At 41.3% G+C, this 17,218-nt stretch overlaps 1 protein-coding gene across 1 annotated transcript in view; it reads left to right on the top strand.

Annotated features, from left to right (window-relative positions):
* The window catches only part of ZER1 (zyg-11 related cell cycle regulator), a 47,640-nt gene that overhangs the window by 7,510 nt on the left and 22,912 nt on the right, over positions 1–17,218 (top strand). Inside the window, exons 2-4 of the mRNA XM_054998278.1 lie at positions 11,151–11,444; positions 12,898–13,048; positions 15,469–15,899. Of these exons, the coding sequence (XP_054854253.1) occupies positions 11,287–11,444; positions 12,898–13,048; positions 15,469–15,899 (740 nt within the window). The 5' untranslated portion in view covers positions 11,151–11,286. The remainder of the gene's footprint in view (positions 1–11,150; positions 11,445–12,897; positions 13,049–15,468; positions 15,900–17,218) is intronic.

Below are 17,218 nucleotides of genomic sequence, written 5' to 3'. Positions count from 1 at the left end.
GTTCCCTGGTCTTGATGGCATTGAGGGTGGCAGCTATGCTCATCGAAGAAAAATGCAGAAAAAAATTTCACTGGAAAATGTTGAACAAATCTTTGGTCACTGTTTGGGTTTTTGGTCTGTCTGTGGTGTTTTGGAGTATGTGTACGGGATTCCCCCCCCCCCCCGCCGGAGTAAGGTAATAATAAAAGTAAATGTCAGTTGTCCCCAAATAGAATATGTGAATCTGTACCCTGCTAAGGTCAGTATCTCCACATGCCCCCACATTCAAAAAGTGTTTGGGTGAGCCCCAGAGTCTGGGGTGTTTCCATGGTGGCACCTTGACTTTGGGTATCCCTTTCCACAGGGGCTCTTCTGACACCTTTCCGAGCCCTTGTGGTTATTTTTAGCTATCCCGTTTTGTCGTCACGGCTTTTTGGCTGAGGTTTTAAAGGCTCTTTCGAAGATGTTTTGTGGATATTTAAGATCTTATTACATTTTATACATTTAATTGTTGTTGTTTTATCTGTTGCTGCCATTTTCACTTTTTATTTTATGCTTTGTTGTATTGTTTTATTTTTTGATGCATATCTTAAGCTGCCTCAAATGTGTTTATATAGAGAGGTGAGAATTAGGTATTTTTAGATAAATGTGTTAATTTTTTAAAGTCTTATTCCTCTAATCTGATCAGTACCCTTCTAGCATTAAGGCACAATGAAGGAAGGAAAGGTTTGTTTTATTATTGTTGTTGTTGTTGTTGTTGTTGTTATTTACGTCATTTATAGTCCGCCTTTCTCACTGAGACTCAAGGCAGATTACACAGTATGAGGTTAATACAATCAGTATCAAGTAAGGACATTTCAATACAATACCATAAGGTAAACAGGTACAAGTTTAAAGACATAGCATTAGCAAGGATCCAAGACATAGGAGAGATACGGAAGCAAAACCTAATCAATTCTAGGACTAACATTAGACAACATGGAGCGATGGTTGTACGTAGGAGTACGTATTTAATATAATAATATATGTTTATTGCTTTTCCGGCCGAAGCCATAAGCCATACAAACAAAATATGAACTGTATGCTTGAACATACCCAATTCACATAGACATAACTCGTCATTATCACTTTAAACTATCTAAACTCATGAAAATCTTGTTTCTTTATCACCGTGGCTAAAAAAGAAGCCACTATAGCAGAGGTTTGATTGTCAGGAAAGTTATCAGACAATAACACTGAGATTGCCCAAGGAAGGAAGGGAAGCTTTTCTTTTAACATAATAGAAATAATAAATCTCTCTCTTTCCTTACTCCACTTAGGGCAAAAAACTATTATATGATCCAAGGTCTCTAACTTTCCTTGTCCACAGTCACAAACTCGTTCAGAATAAGGGAGTCCAGAGAAACGACCAGAAAGCACTTTAGAGGGGAAGGAGTTAAGTCTAGCCAATGTGAAGGCTCTGCGTTGAGCTGGAATCTTTAAAGAATAGCAATAAGATGGAATAGCCTCTGGGGGTGAAAGTCCCAGGGATAAGCCCGAACATGTACGTCTGGCTCTCTGGAGAGTATTACTGTAATCGAGATCCTTTAGTTTTAATTTTATACGTATTTAAAGCAGCAGAATATATGAGGAAAAAATGGTGAAGAAGTCTATGATCCCCAACTTGTTAGTGAAGCACCTGAGACCCCATCCCTACAATGCAGCCCTTCCTTTTGAGTAAAAAGCCTTTTTGAATAGTTCGGTTTTGCATCATTTATGGAAATCCAGGAGAGTGGGGGCTCTCCTGACCTCCTCAGGCAGGTCATTCCACAGGGTAGGGGCCACCACAGAGGAAGCCCATGTACAGGCTGCTGCTGACTTCACCTGTGTGCAACCTGGTACCTGCAGGAGACCCTGTTCAGATGAGCGAAGCTGCCGTGGAGGAACATAGAGAGGGAGGCGGTCCCGTAGGTATGCTGAACTAAAGCCGTGAAGAACTTTGTATGTAATAGCTAATACTTTGAACTGAGCACGGTAAACGATGGGTAGCCAGTGGAGCAACTGTAGGATGGGAGTGATGTTCATGCTCCTGCTTGCTCCTGATAACAATTGAGCTGCAGCATTTTGCACTAATTGGAGCCTCCTAGTTAACTTAGATGGGAGGCCAATGTATGTTTAGAGATAAATAGGAAGCCCCTCAGGCCTTCTGTGCCAACATACTATTTGAACAGAAGTCACCCCAAGCTGGGGCTGATGGTTTGATTTTTGAAGGAACAATTTGGGAGAGGAGCAAATTCCTGCCTCTATAAAAGTAGCTTTCCTCGAGCCAGAAGTTGCTGCTTAGGAAAAGGACTGTAGAGTAGACAAGCCCCATCCCTGCCTTCGTAAATGTTAACTCAGTATGCTGCTTTTTCAACCCTGAATAGATGTCTTCAACACAGATTATAATATAAGTGTTCTACTTAGATTTTTTTTGAACTGTCTACACACACACACACACACACACACACACACACACACACACACGGACCTTCTCATACTAAAACTCCTTCTCATTTTCGTCTTTGGTGATGGAAAGTGCCCTCAAGCCATAGCCAACTTATGGTGACCCCCCCACCCCCACTGTGGTTTTTAAGGCAAGAGACTAAGAGAGGTGGTTTGCCATTGCCTGCCTCTCCATCGCGACTCTCATCTTCCATGGTGGTCTCCCAACCAATTACAAATCAAGGCCGACCCTGTTTGGCTTCCGAGATCTAACAAGGTCAAGCTAGCCTGGGCTATCCAAGTCAGGGCATCTTATTGGGTATTCTTAATATAAAACAGGTTCTTCCCAAGTTAAGTTTATATCAGATTTTAATAACAAAAAAAGGGATCATTGGCTTTGCATCGGCAGGAGTGTTGGGGGCAGGACAAGGGGAAGAGATGGCGACGTGCAATGTGTGATGTCATGCGGTCAGATGCCAGTTTGGAGCCAGTTTGGTGTAGTGGTTAAAAGCACGGGACTCTAATCTGGAGAGCCGGGTTTGATTCCCCACTCCTCCACTTGAAGTCAGCTGGGTGACCTTGGGCCAGTCACAGCTCTGCCAAAGCTCTCTCAGCCCCACCCACCACACAGGGTGATTGTTGTGGAGATAATAATAACATACTTTGTAAATCACTCTGAGTGGGCATTAAGTTGTCCTGAAGGGCGGTATATAAATCGAATGTTGTTGTTATTATTATTATGTCCAGAAGAAAACCCAGATGTGACATCAGCACATTGAGTGACACTCAGAGCCCCCCAAAACTCCATGGTGTAAGTAAAAATAACTCTGAGTTATGGCCTCTGGTGTAAAGCAGGAAGAGGCATCTTTGTTGTCCTGAAGGGCAGTATATAAATCGAATGTTGTTATTGTTGTTGCTGTTTTCTGTGCTGGCTGAGCAACAAATTGCTTGGGCCAAGATGATAGACTAGAACTCACTATAGGACTAGGTAGAACCTTATTGGTGCTTGTGTTACCTCCTCTGTACTGAGTCAATAGCTGCAATGCCACCCTTTGACCATCTGTGGCGGGTCTGTTACTGCACAGAAAAGCGCTAGGATGCAGCTTCTCCTCCCGTAAGCTGTCCCAATGGTGCATCTGACCACATGAAGCCCAGATTTGAGATCTCAGCATCTTACAGGCTGATTCCGCACACGTTGGATAATGCACTTCCAATCCTCTTTATAGATCATTTGGAACAGATTTTTTGTGTGCGGAACAAATAATCCATCTCAAACGATTGATAAAGTGCATTGAAAGTGCATTATCCAACGTGTGCGGAATCAGCCACAGTCACCAAATCAACTCCACAAGTAAAGGGCCGAACATATTTAACATTTCATCACACCAATAGCACCATTTGTGATAGCCTATTGCATATCTTTCAAAGACTCTAGTGAGAGAATTGTCTGAAAGTGTTAATCAAGCTCAGTTTCTTGTTTATTTATTTATTTATTATTTATTGTTGTCATTTATAGTACGCGTTTCTCATCTAGACTCAAGGTGGATTATACAGTGCAAGATTAGTACATTCAATATTAAGAACATTTCCATAAATACTTATGTACATAATAGATCAATAGCTGCATTCTGGGAAAAACAGGAGGATTTTTTTTTTACTACTTAGGCAAAAACTAAGAAGAATTATAAGGTAACTAGTACAAAGATAAGGAGATAAAACAAGGAAATGACTAACTGAAGCAGTTGACATTAAAGTTTGTATAAGTAACCAAGGAGAAGGAAGGAGAGCTATTACGTAATTAAGCTTTGTAATTATAAATTTCAACTGTATCTTTCTGTTTGTTTAATCTATTTCAAATGTTGTGCTTGTATAAGTTTTAAAACTAATTTCAAATGTATTGTTTGGATAAGTTTGTATAAGTCTCAAATTAATTTCAAATGTAGTGCTGTATAAGTTACTTTATGCACTTTCTATTATTATATTATTTTTAAATAAAATTTCTATACCATCAAAAAAAAGGACATTTCCATAAACAATGCCATGGAGTGAGGGGGCGGGGCGTCAGCGTGTATGCTAGACGCGTGAGTTTCAGGCTCCTGGATCTTCCCTTCCCCCGACTGAATTATTAGCTCCTTAAAGTGATCCTAACAAGCTACAACTATGGGCAAGACAGGAGGAAATAAAAATAAATCTTCAGAGCCGATTTCACAATCAGTAAAAACCTTTTTTTCGGCGGGAGAGCACAGAAACAGCGCTGCAGCTGAACCCCACTCTACAGCCAAAATGGCCTCCGTCATTGCTGAGGAAATAACTGACACAGAAACCCAGGTACAAGAAACAAACCTAAGTATTAAAATAGATCAACTGGAAGATAAAATTGCCAATAGAATGGAGAGACTTCTGAAACCTATGAAGGATCAATTGACTGCAATATCTGAGTCTCTCCAGCAAGTAACTCGCACTGCAGACTCTGCTTTAGAGCTTAGCTTGTCCTTGCAAAAAGAAACACGCACTCTGCAGGCTAGCGAGAGCTGGATGAGAAATAAAATCATGGACCTGGAAAATAAATGGAAATCAAATAATTTAAAATTTCGCGGATTCTCAGAATCAGAAGAAGGCTCAACTGAGTTAATAGTCTTCCTTTCAGGATGGCTGGCTCAGGAACTACAATTGGAAGACGGTGTGGCACCAAATATTGTAGCTGCGTATAGGATGGGCTCCCTCCGCAACTTAAGAAAAAACACTAACAGAGATATTATTGTTACGTTTATGGACTCACGTACTAAAGAGAAAATCCTTCAAGAGGCTAGAAAAAGAGGCTTTTTCCTTTTTCAAGGGCAGAGAATTCAAGTTTTCCAGGACTTGTCAAGCGAAACCCTTTTGCAGAGAAGAGAGCTTAAACCCATAACCACTCAACTAAACAGCGCAAACATCAGATACAAATGGGTGGCCTCCTCTAAACTCCAAGTAGTACATCAGGGAAGAACCCTTCAAGCAACGGATCTGTTATCTGGCACATCTCTTCTTAAGGAACTGAACTTATCCTCACCGGATCTGAACAAAAGCTCTACTGTCGCACAGAAATCCTCCACTATGACGGGATGGGCCACGATACCGATGAAAACAACTGCCTGAGGGAGAAAATGCATGCAAGCAACCATCATTTCTTAGAGTTTTTCTCTAGCGTTTCTGTCTGTCAATATTGTTCTTGCCCCTAACATTTCTTCTTCTTCTCTATCTGTAGCTTCAGACCTTTCTGTAACTGTAGTCCTCATCTCTTTTCTACTTCTTCAGTCGGGGGGGGGGAGGGGGGCTAAACCTGGTACTCATTTTAGTTCCCAGTTGTATAGGATCCTCCAGAAAAGGGGAGAACCTAACAATTCTCCTTATTTGTGTTAACACAGGCAGTTTAGACCTGTGCCTCTGGAGAGATTGCTCCTTCACACGAAGGAGCAGTATTATGTTAACTGGTGTTTTGTTTTTGTTCAAGGGGGTGGGATGGGGTTATTGTATTAATGTTACAGTTCTGTTTGACAACATATATTATGCAATATTGGAGAAACCATACAGAGTAGCTGAAAATAGGTTATCAAAGACTCAGAGGATGCCTTATTTCCTCATGCTCACAGAGTTTTATCTGTCCATTATATCATTCTATTTAACACATAACTAATGACAGATAGAATCAAAATTATTACTCTAAATTGCAGAGGATTAAACAATCCTATAAAACTTAAACGTGTTACTACAGCTTTAGTGAAGCAAGGGGTAGACATACTGTTTTTGCAAGAAACCCATTATAGGAAAGAAATGCCTCAGGTATTAAAGTCTAATCGTTTCAATGTGCACTTTCAAGCCCCAGGCTCATCCAGTGCCAGGGGTGTTGCAATCTTAATCTCAAAGAATGTTAGATTCCAATGTGAAGACTCAAAAATAGATCCTAGGGGACGCTTTATTTTTGTCAAAGGGGTTCTGGAAGAAACAAAAATAACCTTGGCATCTATTTACGCTCCAAATGACAAGCAAATTGAATTTCTTCATGAAACTCTATCTAATTTAAGGTTGTATGCGGATGGTGAAATTTTGGCAGGGGGGGATTTTAACTGCATAGCAGATTCAGACCTGGATCGATCCCAAAACAACAGGGTACGTCAGAGAAACAAAGTAAATCGATCAAACCTCAATTTACTATTTGACAAATTTGAGTTTAAGGATGTGTGGCGCTCACAGCACGGCCTAGAGAAAGACTTTACCTATTTTTCTGCCCGTCATCAAATCCATACTAGAATAGATTACATATTGGCTTCCCCCAAAATTTATCATAATATAATCTCTTCCACCATAGGCAGTAAAATCTGGACGGACCATGCCTGGGTAGACTGTTTTTTGACCTTTCCGGAAAAAATAAAACAAGACACTCACTGGATACTGAACAAATCTCTTTTATTACACCCAACAATTAAAAAAGAAATTGAATTAGAACTGGAAAATTATTTCAAAGAGAATACAGAAGGTGAAGTCTCTCAAGCAATAATTTGGGAAGCCATGAAGGCTGTAGTCAGAGGTAAAATCATATCATTAGCCTCATTCTATAAAAAAGAGAGAGAGAAGACTAGATCAGAAATTATATCCAAAATCCATGCTCTTGAAAACAAACACAAAAAATACTGCAATAAGAAAGACTATAATCAATTGACTTTAGAAAGGAAAAAGCTGGAGGCACTTGAGACATCTTCCATACAAAAGAACCTACTGTTCTTAAAACAGAGGTACTGGCACAAAACCCCTAAAATGTTACGCCTCCTAGCTTGGAAAGTTAAAAAGAAATCCTCTTCCAACCAAATTTCTTTAATTAAAAGAAATGGTAAATCTCACACTTCCAATAATAAGGAAATCCTAGATATATTTCGTGACTTTTATTCTACTTTATATAAATCAAAGAATCCAACACCATCTGGTATTGAGGACTTCCTAAGCTCTCTTACAACCTTGAAACAAATTACTCCAGAGCATAAAGCTTCCCTAGATCTACCGATCTCCTCTCAGGAAATCACTGAAGTCATCAAAAATCTCAAACTAAATAAAACTCCCGGCAGAGATGGCTTCCCTGCCGAATTTTATAAAAAGTTTATACACATTCTGACAGAACCCCTTCGCCAAACTTGCAATGCAATCCTTTTAAAAGGCAACTTCCCAAAAACATGGTATGAAGCTACAATTATTGTAATCCCTAAGCCAGGGAAGGATGCCACCCTCCCATCTTCTTACCGTCCCATATCATTACTAAATCAGGACGCAAAGATATTTACAGCAGTACTGGCTAATCGTCTGAATAAAATCATAAGTCATTACATACAATCTGATCAAACTGGCTTCATACCAAACAGGAGTATTACAGATAATGTAAGAAAAACTCTAAACATTATCAATCACTGTAAAACCAATCAAATAGAGTCGATCCTGCTCTCATTAGATGCTGAAAAAGCCTTTGACAGCTTAGAAACAAATTATTTAATAAGATTGCTCTCTAGGATGGGATTTGGCCATTCTTTTATTCAGATTATCAAACTATTATATGCTTCTCCTAAGGCCCAAATAAAACTCAATGGATTGAAATCAAAAGACTTTGAGCTCACAAGAGGAACCAGACAGGGATGTCCGCTTTCCCCATTATTATTTGCCTTATCCATAGAACCTCTGGCTGAGGCTATACGGCAAAACAACGCCATTAGTGGCATCACTATTGGAAAACGCGTTTATAAAATTTCCCTGTTTGCGGACGACATGGTCCTTTACCTTGCACATCCATGCACCTCATTACCAGCCCTGGAAAAAATCCTGCATGATTTTGGTTACATTTCAGGTCTTAAAATTAATAAAACCAAATCAGAAATTTACCCTATTCACCTAACTCCAATCATTAGGTCAGAGATGGCTTCTAATTTTACATATCAATGAACCCATAAGCAATGGACTTATTTAGGCATTAAGATACCAGTTGATTTACTGGATATAAAAGAAGCTAACTTTAAACCATTACAAAAAAAGATAAAAGACAAAATTAAAGAGTGGGCGGAAATGAAGTTGTCGTGGGCAGAAAAGATTAATCTGGTAAAATCTATGATTCTCCCACAATTTTTATTTAATTTCCGCATGCTACCAATTAAACTTACAGATCAAGATTTCCAACATTGGCAAAAAATTATAAACAGTTTTATATGGGATGGCAAACGCCCTAGGATAAACTATTTAACCATGAAACGGTCTGCTAAGAAAGGTGGATTATCAGTCCCAGACTTAAAACAATACTACATAGCTGCCCAACTAGCAAACATCGTAATACTATTAAATACTGTAGAAGGTTCAGGTTGGCCACAAATTGAATCATCACACATCTACCCACACGACTTACAGGATGTGATATGGGCTGAACCTAAGAATAGACCACCTCAAATTCATACTAACCCCTTTCTAAGAACCACCTTAGACATATGGGACAAGTTAAGGCAACATCTTGCTCCAACCATCTCGCCATTATCATCTTTTATAGATCAGAATTGGTTCCCACCTGGCATGGACTTAAATTCTTTTAAATTATGGAAAGTAATTAAACAAAACAGGATTATTGATATAACCAAACATGGGATTATCCTGAACAAGGCTCAAATAGAAAAGGATACAAATGCTACGATCCCATGGTTTCAATACCTCCAAATCAGACACCTACTAGAAAGTCAGCCACTTGTAACCTCATTAAAGCGTGAACTAACTGACTTTGAATATTTACTTAAATTAACACAATCTCATAGGAAAGGTTTAATAGCTAAAATATATGCTATTTTAAACTCAAGGAATGATCAGCTCACATTGAAATACCAAGCAAACTGGAGCAGAGACTGTAATACAATCTTATCTGATGCTCAGTGGTCTTCCATCTGGTCAGGAAACTGCTTGCAATCTAAAGCAGTGAGCATCAGAATGACATCCTTTAAAATAATGGCGAGGTGGTACCTGTCTCCCACTCTTCTCCACCACATTAATCATGAAACGAATCCACTATGCTGGAAACAGTGTGGACAAAATGGAGACTATATTCATCTATGGTGGTCTTGTCCTAAAATTCAGTTGTTCTGGGATCGAATCATACAAAAAATTAAAACAATAACAAACTATGCAATTCCCAAGTGCCCTGAAGTAATCCTGCTAGGACTCTGGGAGGATCAGACGGTCCCATCTACTAGGAAAAATCTGATATTTTTATTGATTGCTGCGGCAAAATTGCTTTTAGCCTCAACCTGGAGACAGGAAAAAACTCCAAGTGTATCACAATGGCTCAGAAAACTATGGGACATTTTCATAATGGAAAAAATAGCGGATCACCTTAAAGGCTTAGATAATCCACAATATCAATCGTGCTTTCTTGTACAATGGCTACCATTTTTAACCTATTGTCATAATACCAATCAGTTACCTAACGTAGATTTACATACACTTAGCTTCTTTGCTATAATGTGACTTCTTATACTCAGTGTATTGTTTTCAATGTTAATATTGGCTGTTTGTTAAAACATCAAGGTTTTCATCTCTTCCATGTATTGCCCATTATTCTGTTGTTTAATTTGGTTATTTGTAGTTTTGGAAAAAGTTATATAAAAATGCAAAATAAAAAGTTAAAAAAAAAAAACAATGCCATGGAGTAAATAGATACAAGTTTACATAGATATAGTATTTGTAGGAATCCAATACAACATATTGGTGAGGTCTATGGTTCCTAACTCATTAGTGGAGCATCTGAGACGCCCTCCCTACAATAGAGCCCTCCTATCTGAGTAAAGATAAAGGTAGTCACCTGTGCAAGCACCGAGTCATTACTGACCCATGGGGGGACGTCGTATCACGATGTTTTCTTGGCAGACTTTTTATAGGGTGGTTTGCCATTGCCTTCCCCAGTCGTCGACACTTTACCCCCCAGGAAACTGGGTACTCATTTTACCAACCTCAGAAGGATGGAAGGCTGAGTCAACCTTGAGCCAGCTGCCTGAACCCGGCTTCCACCGGGATCAAACTCAGGTCGTGAGCAGAACTTGGGCTGCAGTACTGCAGCTTACCACTCTGCGCCACAGGGCTCATACCCTATCTGAGTAAAAAGCCTTTTTGAATAATTTGGTTTTGCATTGTTTGCAGAAAGCCAGGAGAGTAGGGGCTGTCCTGACCTCCTCAGACAGGCCATTCCACAGGGTAGGGGCCACCACAGAGAAAGCCTGTGTTCGGGCTGCTGTTGATTTTGTCCATATGTGCATTTAGCTGTGGTAGGTGAGTCAAAGCACTCAGCTCCTTAAAGGAAGGGCAGGATATAAATTAATCAGCCACATATCGGCACAGGGATGAAGTTTACTTCCCACCGCTTTCCTGTCTCTGACCCCAGTCAAACTTTCGGTGTTGGTTGATAGAACCAGAAGTCGACGAGACAGCCCTTTCTTTTTCCCCACATAGTTTTTCCTTTCTTCCTTGTGCATTTTCCAGCACTTCACAAAGCCCTTTCTTTCCAACAGACTTGAGGCAAGCTTGGGTTTTACCTGCCCAAGGCCTCACTCCTTTCTTCTGTTCCCCTTCAGGTAGCTGAAGTAGGTATTTCCTTGCAGTGTTGTGAGTCTCTGCTCTTAACTAGCTTTCGATTTGCTGATTGTGTTACTTGCCTCTTCCTACAGATCTCCTGTTACTACTATAAATCCCATCAGGAATCGCCATAAGTCAAGAAGAGGGAATTCTGAGAGAAAGAAGTGTTCCTTCACCCGACGTTCCCCTCCCTCCCTTTCTCCCCTTCTCCCCATCTGTCACCACAAGATGGCTTCTGACAGCCCCGAGTCGCTGATGACACTGTGTACAGATTATTGTCTTCACAACTTGGAGGGGACTCTCTGCTATCTGCTGGACAACGAGACCCTCCGGCTCCATCCGGACATTTTCCTGCCAAGTGAGATCTGCGATAGACTTGTCAATGAGTAAGTTGGCAGCGGGGGCGTGTCCATGTGCTAGATTTTCTGTTTTGAGATGCATTTGTTTGGTGTGAAGTGTCCTGTTTGAAGAAGCTAAAAATTGGATCAGGCCAAAGTGTTAACTAGTTCAGGATTTTGTTTCCAACAAGTTATAATAACCAGACTCTTTGAATAAGCAGGATGTGAAAAGGCAATAATTCTCCTTTGTTTGTCCTTAGCATCTTGGAATTGGAGGTATACTCTCTCTGAACATGGAGGTTCCATTTAGTGGTCATAACAACAGTTATTAATACTTGTGCTTCCTGAATTTGTCTAATACTTTTGTAAAGCCATCTAAGATACCAGTTTTCACCATATTTCCTGGTGATGAATTAGGATCTAGTTATTTTTATTGATGAAGAGGTCTTAATGAAAGGATGAAGAGTGACTAAAAATGTGCCCCTATTCTGTCCTCAAAACAATCCTGTGAGGTTGTGCAAGATGAGAGGAATTGGTTCAAAGAAGAACTTTCAAAGAGCTATATGGATGAGGGGAGATCTGAACACCAGCGCCCTATATACAAACTCCATGGACATTTTAATTGTATTTTTAATATGTTGTTATCCGCCCTGAGCCCGCTCGTGGGAAGGGCAGAATACGAATCTGAAATCATTCTGTTCATAACCATCATAAAATCTAGGGCTGCAACATTTAATTGATTAGATGTGTTTATTAAAACCCTTTTCTTGATGCACCCAGTTAATCAAGCAGTAGATTTTATAAAGTGTATGTTACTATGCATATACATACAAAACTATCATCTTAAATTAAACATTACTTCCTGTATAGATTTATAAAGGGAATGCTTCTTCTAAAAGGAAGCATCATAGAGAGCATTCCTTCCTACATGAGAGATGTTGCCGAGTAACAACTGAATCACAACCCCATTCATGGGGTGTTCCAAGCAAAAGGAAAGCCGGGGTCATTTGCCATTGCCTTCTTCCATGCAGTAACCCCAGTCTTTTTTGAGGGTCTCCCACCCAAGTACTGGCCATGGTTAGCCCTGCTTAACTTAACAAGTTCTGACGAGATTGGGCTAAGCTGAGTTACTTGGACTGCAACAACTTGCTTGCATCTTCTAAAAACGAAATAAGAATGCTTTCTGCTTCAAATGCGTAATTAACTAACCAATTTATATACCAGCCAGTGCGGTGTTGTGTTTAGAGTGTCTGACTAGGATCGGAGAGACCCAGGTTCAAATCACCCCTCTGCCATGGAAGGTTGCAGCATGATCTTGGGCCAGTTACACTCTCAGTCTAGCCTACCTCACAAGGTTGTTGTGAAGATAGAAGGGAGGAGAGGAAAATGATGTTATAAGGAACTTTGAGTCCTCCCCCTTATAAATATTTAATTAATACTCTACTAAGATTTCCTTACTGGGCTAACAGCCAGTGCCTTTTATTCTCCATTTATTGCACAGGTATGTGGAGCTGGTGAATGCCAATAGCATCTTTGAACACAATGAGAGCTTCTTCTCCCTATTCTCTGATCCACGGAGCACCAGGCTGGCAAGGATCCATTTACGGGAGGACATTGTGCAGGATCAGGATCTGGAAGCCATTCGAAAGCAGGTACTGATCTCTCTGAAGCAGCACCGTAGTGATGGGGAAAGTCAGGCGGTGAAGTGGTTAGAGCTTAGGATTCAGGCCAAATCCTCACTCAGCTAAAATCCACATCTTTCTTCCAATGAAATTAGGGTGGAACATGGGGTAGGAAGCGTTTCCTTTCTCTTGGATGCCAGAAAGAATGCCTCTTCTAATGCTATCTTGGAAGAGAGAGCACAATTCTCTCACGGTGGAGGAAATGATAATACCATTTTAAAAGATGCATTCCCCCTTTCTCTCACCCCACAGGGAATGCCTTTCCTAATACTGACTTAGAAGAAGCATTCTTACTTTTTCTCTCACACTGGGTAGAATTCTTCTTGTAAAGAAAAGATATGCCTCATTCTCTCTCAGATGAGAGGGAATGCCTCTTCTGTGATAGCACCTATAGCAAAATTTGGACACCTTGTCAAAAAAAGAAAGTATATATTTTTTTCCAAGACTAGTTGCTATTCGTATTCTAATATATTTGCTTGATTAATCATCTAAAACTCACACAATCAATCCCTTAATTTAGTAGTTCCCCCCCCCTCCCCCAGATATGTCATCAAAAAAGAGGGACTTGTCTTACATTTGCATATATGTTAAAACTAGATTCAATAATTTATTTGTGCGTGTATAACATTTTAAAGGGGTCGCCTACTTTTCAAGTAAATACAGAACAAGTTCTCTAACTGGGACAATAACCTCCGTCTTGGAGGATCTCCTCCTTTGCCTCGTAATGGATTGTGCCTTCCCAGGGAGGCAGGCCTTGCGTGTGGAGAGCCCTGGGTGCAAACCATTTCTAGATCTTTTCCAATCTGGTTTTAGGCTTGGTTATGGGACCGAAACAGCCTTGGCCCGGTGGATGGCCTGTACCAGGAGATGGACGAAAGGAGTTCAGCCCTGTGGGTTTTCTTGGACCTCTCAGCAGCTTTCAGTGCCAGCAATCATGTTATCCTTCTGGACCACCTTTCTAGGCTAATATTGAGAGGCACTGTTTGCAGTGGTTCAGAAGGTGGTGTTGGAGGTGCCTGCTCGGTCCCTTGGCCTTTGGCCTGTGAGGTTCTGCATCTTGTCACCTGTACTTTTTAACATCTACATGAAACCACTGGGTGAGGTCATCTGGAGATTTGAGCTGGGTTGTCACCAATATGCAGATGACACTCAGCTCTATCTCACTCTCCCAGCTGGTCCCAGGGAAGCTGTGAAGCAGTGCCTGGAGGCAGTTCTGGACTGGATATGAGCTAATAAACGGAAGCTTAATCCAGACAAGATGGAGGTGTTACTGATGACTGGGAAAGTCTAACACAGGATTTAAGCCGTTCCCCCTTCTGGATGGGGTTACACTCCCCTTGAAAGAACAAGTCTGTAGTTTGGGAGTGCTCTTGGACCCAGGCCTACTGCTGGATAAACAAGGAGTGCTTTTTGCCAGCTTTGACTGGTTAGCCAGCTACGGCCTTCCTTGGTTAGGAAAGATCTGGCCACTGTGGTACATGCCCTGGTTGCATTTAGATGAGGGCCGTTTTCACATTGCTTACCAGCCACAGAACATCGCACTGAGCTCCCAGGACGACAGCGTCTTCCTGGCACGATTTCGCCAGCTTTGACTGGTTAGCCAGCTACAGCCTTCCTTGGTTAGGAAAGATCTGCCATTCTCATGCAAAATCGCGCCAGGAAGACGCTGTCGTTCCGGGAGCTCGGCATGATGTTCCATGGCTGGTAAGCAATGTGAAAACGGCCTAGATTACTGCAGTGCATTTTACATGGGGCCGCCTTTGGAAACTGTTCATAAACTTCAGCTGGTGCAAAATGCTGCTGCCAGGACGCTGACTGGAGTGGGTTGGAGGGAACATACCACTCCAGTCTTAGGTCATCCACACTGGTTTCCAGTTTGTTCCTGGGCACAGTTCAAGGTGCTGGCGTGGACATTTAAAGCTCTTTATGATTTGGGACCAACATCCCTATTTCCTTATGAACCCACCCAACCACTGCAGGTGCCCTTCTTTGGGTGCCCCTGCCTTCCAAGACTAGGCAGGTGGCAACCTGGGAGAGGGCCTTCTCAGTAGTGGCCCCAAAACTCTGGAATTCTCTCCCCAGGGAGATTCACCTGTCCCCGTCTGTTCCCGTCTTACACCTGTGGGTGAAAACTTTTTTTGTTTCGCATGGCATTTCCTCTGCGATCCCTCCTTCCCTCACGTTTTAACGGTTGTTTTTATTTTTTATATTCATTTTAAATCTTGGTTTTAAATTTTCATGATGTATTTTGTGTACTGATTTTAAAGCTTCTTAAGACGAGGTTTTAATTTGTTAGCCACCTTGGTGGCCCTCTCAGAGCAGAAAGGTGTGGCAAAAACACTGTCAATGAATCCATACAAATCAATAATTCCTCTGTTCCTTACTTTTAGGACCTTGTGGAGCTCTTCTTAACGAGGTGCAATAAGCTGACCGCCAAAAGCTTGCAGACGCTGGCAAGCTTCAGCCCCACTCTCGTCTCCCTCAGCCTCTTCGGCTGCTCCAACATCTTCTATGAGGAGGAGAACCCAGGTGGCTGCGAGGACGATTTTAACCCTTCCCGCCAGGTCTTGGTCAAGGACTTCACCTTCGAAGGCTTCAGCCGCCTGCGCTTCCTCAACTTGGGCCGGATGACCGCAGGGGTGAAGGTGGAGACTCTGCTTCGGCCGTTGGCCTCCCTCACGGCCCTGGACCTGTCTTACTTCCAGCTCAATGACATCCTTTTCCTGACTCAGTGGAAGGACAGCTTGGCTTCTTTAGTGCTTTACAACATGGACCTTTGTGAGGAACATATTCAAGCGATAGCTCAGCTACGCAAGCTCAGGTCAGCAAATGCTCTTCTGCCATGTTCAGCCTCCATGGGATGTGTCAACTGCCGTGCCAAATTCATTGCCACAAAACGGCGGCTTTGGCTCTTTGACGAAAAGCCATGGAGGACAGATTACTCAAAGTGCATTAGCAACAATAGCTAAAAATAGAACCTCCTTATTCAGAAGCAGTTAACCTTTGATTGCCAGGTGGTATAATCAAAGAACAGGAGAAGGCTGTCAAAAGAATTTTGCTCACTGAAAAAAAATGTGCAGTTGTGCAATACACATTCTGGGCCAAGTGATACTGAAATCAGTGAATGACACATACTGAGCAAATGTGCACTTTGTTCTCTATTTTGCATAACTTATTCTGCATTTTAACTATTTTGCATATTTTATTCTGGTTTGGTTAGTCATGGGGAACACCACGTTGCTACTGAGGTACAGATGCTGTCTCCAGCAACTAGGATTGTCATTTGTCCCCTGTCCTCCCTAGGTCTTCAGATTGTGAACCACATTTTTTTCATCTATAAGAGTTAGGAATTTATTTTTAAAAAAATAAAATCAGAAAGGTGAATTCTGCATGCTGACCAAGTTGTGGCATATTCTCAGCCCTGGCCTTCGTTAACTTATGGAACTCACCATCACATGACATGGTGGTAATCCACTGATTTAGAGGCTAAAAGGTGGATTCATAGAGGAAAGGTTTGTCGCTGGCTATTTGCCGTGACACCTAAGTCTAGCTTCCCTTTTCAGAGGCAGTCTTCTCCTGACTACTAGATACTGGCGGGCAAACAACCTGGGAAGAATTGTTGTCATTTTCTTCATGGGATTCCTGGAAGCATTTGTCTGGACTAGATGAATAGTCAGCCAGAGAGTTCTAAGATTTCCTTAGAGGATGACATATATTTATGTGGTCTGTTCCTAACTGCAATGGATAGGAATGAAACATCCATGTTCAGCTTTCCTCTACCAACCCCACGGACAAGCCTCAAGGGACAGCATGTATGAGCTAGATGGAAGCATCAGGGCGGTCAGTCTTGGATGCAGGATTCTAGGCAGACCTTTGATCCAGGCCACTGGGGTTTTGAGAGACATCAATCTGGCTGGTCTAGGTGACAGAAAAGTTTGGTCTAATTTTACAAGGCAATTCAAGGCATTTAATTTTTAAATATTTAACTTGCCCTACATAAAAGTTCATAATTCTAGATTTTTTAAAAAATCATTAAAAAACATCAATTAAAACCTTAGGGTAAAAGTAGCCACAGCAGTTTAATATGATAAATTTATAACTTTTACAAGCCAGATTGGTTCCGATTTTTAATTAAAACCA

Source organism: Eublepharis macularius, chromosome 14 (assembly GCF_028583425.1).
Source record: "Eublepharis macularius isolate TG4126 chromosome 14, MPM_Emac_v1.0, whole genome shotgun sequence".
In the NCBI taxonomy this organism is placed as follows: domain Eukaryota; kingdom Metazoa; phylum Chordata; class Lepidosauria; order Squamata; family Eublepharidae; genus Eublepharis; species Eublepharis macularius.
The sequence above is the reverse complement of the archived record's forward strand: the minus strand, read 5'-3'. Positions and strand labels throughout refer to the sequence as shown.